Source organism: Ipomoea triloba, chromosome 14 (genome assembly GCF_003576645.1).
Source record: "Ipomoea triloba cultivar NCNSP0323 chromosome 14, ASM357664v1".
Taxonomy (NCBI): Eukaryota; Viridiplantae; Streptophyta; class Magnoliopsida; order Solanales; family Convolvulaceae; genus Ipomoea; species Ipomoea triloba.
In genome coordinates, this window is record NC_044929.1 from 20,981,350 (window position 1) to 20,986,520 (window position 5,171).

Here is a 5,171-nt window from a genome sequence, read left to right on the forward strand (position 1 = left end):
CCCAAAAAAAAAAAAAAAAAAAAAATCACTGAATTTAGCTAAACTGCTGACAACATAAACCTATTGGCACAGTGACAGTGTAACCAATGTTGTCTTGCGCACCAAAGCCTTGATTTGCGGCTGCTAAAAACCCTAGCTAGCTCAACCCATTTTGCAACTTCTTCGCTTCTTCCCCTACCCCAACTTCTTACAATACTAAAACATTTTTTTTACCCGGTAATCACCCCTGTCTTGTAATATATTCTTCGATTTTAATCCTATTTTAGTTTCCTGATTTTCGAACATTTTAATGTTAATCAGCCTTGCCACTGTTTCTGCAGTTGTGTAGTCGGTGAATTCGGACAAAGATGTCGGACGACGAGAGAGAAGAGAAGGAGTTGGATCTCACTAGCCCAGAGGTCGTCACCAAGTACAAGAGCGCCGCCGAAATTGTTAACAGTTAATCTCTTTCCCTAATCACTATCTGTATTCAATAAATAGATATGCATTCATACGCACTACAATTTGTGGATGGAAGAAATGAACGTTTTCGTGGAAAAAAAATGTTGTCTTTTGAATGTTTGATTGCTGAAATTTGATTTTGGGGACTGATTTCAATTGTTGTGTGCTCAAAATTTTGAAGTTTTAGTTTTTATTGAAAACTGGTGTTTCAATTTGCAGAGGCTCTGGAATTGGTGGTGTCTCAATGTAAACCGAATGCCAGGGTAGTTGATATTTGTGAGAAAGGCGATGCCTTTATCCGAGAGTAGGGCTATTTCTCTTTGTTGTTTCATAGATTTTGGTGGAATGTATGTTGGTAAGTAATTGATTGAGTTGGTTGTGATACAGACAAACTGGAAATATGTACAAGAACGTAAAGAAGAAGATCGAGAGGGGTGTTGCTTTTCCAACTTGCATTTCGGTGAACAATACTGTTTGCCATTTCTCTCCTTTGTCTAATGATGACACTGTTTTGGAAGACGGTGATATGGTGAAGATGTAAGTACCCATTTTAAGCCAATTGTTTTTTCTTTGGTTATATATTTTTAGCCACGGAGGGGCTTGGTCTGAAGAAATCCAAAATGTTTGCTTGGCATGATATCTTTAAGTTTTAGTGGTGAGGGGATTGAAGAGGGCACTATCCGAACCTAACATTTATGCACCTTCTATTCTTCCTCCAAGCAGTGCTTTGTAGTTTACTTTCGTTTTTTTTTTTTTAAAATCTTTTCATTGTGAAATGTCTGACGGGAAAAGATTTCTTGCAGTGATATGGGGTGTCATATAGATGGTTTTATTGCTGTAGTTGGACACACGCATGTTCTTCAGGAAGGGCCAGTCACCGGTAGAGCTGCCGATGTTATTGCAGCCGCCAATACAGCTGCTGAGGTTGCGTTGAGGCTTGTGAGGCCTGGAAAGAAGGTAATCCTCAATACGAATGTTTATTTATAAAAGTAATTTATTTTTAACTTAATTACGGAGTACTTACTTTACCCAAGTGGGCTGAAAGTTTCATTACATGTTCACTCTGCAACTTGGCAGGTTTTCGCGTAATGATAAACTATGTAACACAAGAAAGGAGTGTAGGCATCCAAAAATATGCTATAAATGCAATTGTAAACTCACACACACAAACTTATCATGGTCGCACACATTGTGTGAACTGTGAAGTGTCATGCCCAATGACTAAACATGATTAGTGGTTATAGTAGAAAATCATACCATTTATTATTTCTATGGAATATAGAGGTTATGCTTACAAATGGGTGTTTAATAAAAATTGAATCAAGTCAATGGTATTGTTTAAATTTTATTTTATTTATTTATGCTTTTTACACAACCTTCTCTCCTCTTTGGTTTCATGCCATTAAATTATCAGTGGAGGATAGGCTGCTTGGGTGTAACCTAATCTGGCCATTGATGATTTTTTATCACATTGGGTGTCAATTTAGTAGCTTTCTCTGTTGATGGGAAATGCATGTTTGGACGATCAGTATTTACATTGTGTATTTGTTTCTTCGATTAATCGTTGAGTTCCTTGATCGATGCAGAACTCAGATGTAACAGAAGCCATTCAGAAGGTTGCTGCAGCCTATGATTGCAAGATCGTCGAGGGTGTTTTGAGTCATCAAATGAAGCAGTTTGTGATAGACGGAAACAAAGTTGTGCTGAGCTCGTCTAACCCTGAAACTAGAGTCGATGAAGCAGAGTTTGAAGAAAATGAGGTTTACTCGATTGACATTGTGACTAGCACGGGCGAAGGAAAGGTTGGTTTGAATCATGCTTTTGTCGTTTATTGAGATCCTTCTGTTCTGTTTCTTGAATTTGTCAATACTTGCACAAAAAATATGCAGCCAAAGATACTGGACGAGAAACAAACGACTATTTATAAGAGAGCGGTGGACAAAAATTATAACTTGAAGATGAAAGCATCAAGATTCATCTATAGTGAAATCAGTCAGAAGTTCCCGCTCATGCCATTCACAGCAAGGTCTGTCAGCACTACCCCTGTTATTACAAGAGTATAAGTACACGGTGAAATTAACTGTTTCTTCACTTGGCAGGGACCTGGAGGAGAAACGAGCTCGTCTTGGACTGGTTGAATGCGTTAACCACGAGCTATTGCAGCCATATCCTGTTCTACACGAGAAACCCGGTATGGCTTTATAGGACATCCTTGTTCTAATGATACATACACCAAATGCTCTATCAATGTGAATTCTCCTCATTCCTATCCACATTATTGTGCAGGTGATTTGGTTGCTCAAATAAAATTCACGGTTCTCTTAATGCCCAATGGGTCTGATAGGATTACCGCCCATCCACTCCAAGAGCTGAGCGTGACAAAACCAATAGATGATCCCGAGATAAAGGCTTGGCTAGCCCTTCCAACAAAGACCAAGAAGAAAGGCGGGGGCAAGAAAAAGAAAGGTAACCACGAAAAAAAAAGGGGCTTTTTGGTGAATTCTTTCAAATTTCTTTCTAGTAGGAGAAACTTCAACTCATTCTCACATTCAACAAGGATTTCAATAGACATGACATTTAACACGCAGGCAAGAAAGGAGATAAGACAGAAGAGGCACCACAGACCGAGCCAACGGATGAAGCTACGAACGAATCAAAGTCTTAGCGGAACGCCTCTTATATCATTGGTCATAATCAATCACTTCTGAAAAGCTCGGTTCTTTGAACGATCATACTGACATGTCGAGCTGATTGTGCTTCCTTTGAATATTCTTATACAAAGCATGGATGATTCCCATCTTCCTAACTATACTTTTTGCAGTGTTTTTGATTGATCTGTGGGTTCAAATCCTTTCACCATTTGAGGCTTCAAAAGTTCTGCATATTTGTCTAAATGTGAACAAGGTTATACAGAAAAATTACATGACATTTTGATGTAATATAAGAAGGATTTGACAGGATAATGTCAGAAAACTGAAAACCTTAGCACTTTAGTGCACTTGTTTGGATGAGCTATAAAGATCAATAATTTAGTCAAAACTAGATTATTTATACACATTAATATTATAAAATTTAGAATACCTTAAAGTAAAGATGCCTTAATGAGTCAACTTGTGAGGAACCAATAGGGGGCTAGGCAACCTTTTAAACAACCAATATACATAGAGATTATGCATTGGTAAGAATTAAGCTTGTGACATTCTAACATTCATATATGAAAATCATATTCACTCAAACATCTCTTTTAAAAAAAACTTGATAGATAGAAACGTAATATATAAATATGTATAAAAAATAAAATAAAAACATGTTTCAATTATCATTTCATACGTTAAAATGTACCGTTTAAAGTTCAAGCTATCACCTTTAAGGCTTTAATTCATTAATTATTTTGAATGTATTGATTAACGTCTACTTTAATGTGTTTATAATAAATGTTTATTTCACTGCAAATTATAATTATTACTCCTTATAATATAAAGTTTTTATAGCATCAAACATCAATCAAATAAAAAAAAAAAAAGACTTTTAGTGAACTATTTTAGTGTTTTTTTATTTTTATTTTTAATGATGAGAAGATTAAACAAGTAAAATAAGATCAGCCAAATACCTTGTGGTTTAGTGGCACCCGGTGTCCTTGTTAACACTCCCACATGGAATTAATCCTTATAATTCAACCATCTAATCTTTGTAACTTTTGTAGTAAATATAATCATACATAGTGCGCTTAGTTATTGGAAACATTGTGAAAACAAATGTTTATAAAACTCAGTATAATCCAATACACACATATATATAGAGAGAGATACTTGATATAGAAAGGTATTGGTAGTTGGTACCAAAAATTCCCATAATATAGTACAATTTTATATAGAACTAATAACTATATTACATACCACCTAAAATTCCATATGCATCTAAAAAATAAAAAAGAGATAAAAGATCATATTTGTTACTAAATTATATGTGAAAATATAATTAGGTCACTAAAATAATTTTTTTTTTTAAATATTGATTGTAATATGTCGAAAAATTCATTTTGATATAATTACATAAATTTAACTTGATCAAAGATTTGATTATACTTAAAAAAAAAAAAAAATCAATAACCTAGTTACATTTTCACGCCCAACGTCCAATTTGACCATTATTCAACCCAAAAAAAAAACACAAAATTTATTTAATGTTCATAGAGCTGCGGACAACATTAAACCTATTTGCACAGTGAGAGTGTTACCAATGTTTTCTTGCGCACCAAAGCCTTGATTTGCGGCTGCTAAAAACCCTAACTAGCATTTTCCCACTTCTTCGCTTCTTCCCCTACCCCAACTTCTTACAATATTAATACCAAACAAAAAAAGATTTTGTTTTTTTCCGGTAACCACCTCTGTCCTGTTACATATTCTTTGATTTTAATCCTATTTTACTTTCCTGATTTTCGAACATTTTAATGTTATTCTTCCCTGCCGCTATTTCTGCAGTTGTGTAGTCTGTGAATTCGGACAAAGATGTCGGACGACGAGAGAGAAGAGAAGGAGTTGGATCTCACTAGCCCTGAGGTCGTCACCAAGTACAAGAGCGCCGCCGAAATTGTTAACAGTTAATCCCTTTCCCTAATCCCTATCTCTAACATTTGTATTCAATAGATATATATATATATATATATATATATATATATATATATATATATATATATATATATATATATATATATATATATATATACACAC

General features: G+C 34.8%; 2 protein-coding genes across 2 annotated transcripts in view; both read left to right on the plus strand.

The window, feature by feature from the left end:
* Positions 1–63: 63 nt before the first annotated feature.
* LOC116003611 (ERBB-3 BINDING PROTEIN 1-like) lies at positions 64–3,439 on the plus strand. Its single transcript, XM_031243506.1, has 10 exons — positions 64–216; positions 321–438; positions 661–745; positions 829–978; positions 1,245–1,398; positions 2,028–2,243; positions 2,331–2,467; positions 2,541–2,632; positions 2,728–2,907; positions 3,030–3,439. Exons 2-10 carry the CDS (start codon positions 348–350, stop codon positions 3,104–3,106), a joined length of 1,182 nt encoding a protein of 393 aa, XP_031099366.1. The 5' UTR covers positions 64–216; positions 321–347; the 3' UTR covers positions 3,107–3,439.
* A 1,225-nt stretch (positions 3,440–4,664) lies between these two features.
* LOC116003659 (ERBB-3 BINDING PROTEIN 1-like) overlaps positions 4,665–5,171 on the plus strand; it is a 3,731-nt gene continuing 3,224 nt past the window's right edge. The window contains exons 1-2 of the mRNA XM_031243561.1: positions 4,665–4,818; positions 4,923–5,040. Coding sequence (XP_031099421.1) covers positions 4,950–5,040 — 91 coding nt within the window. The 5' untranslated portion in view covers positions 4,665–4,818; positions 4,923–4,949. The remainder of the gene's footprint in view (positions 4,819–4,922; positions 5,041–5,171) is intronic.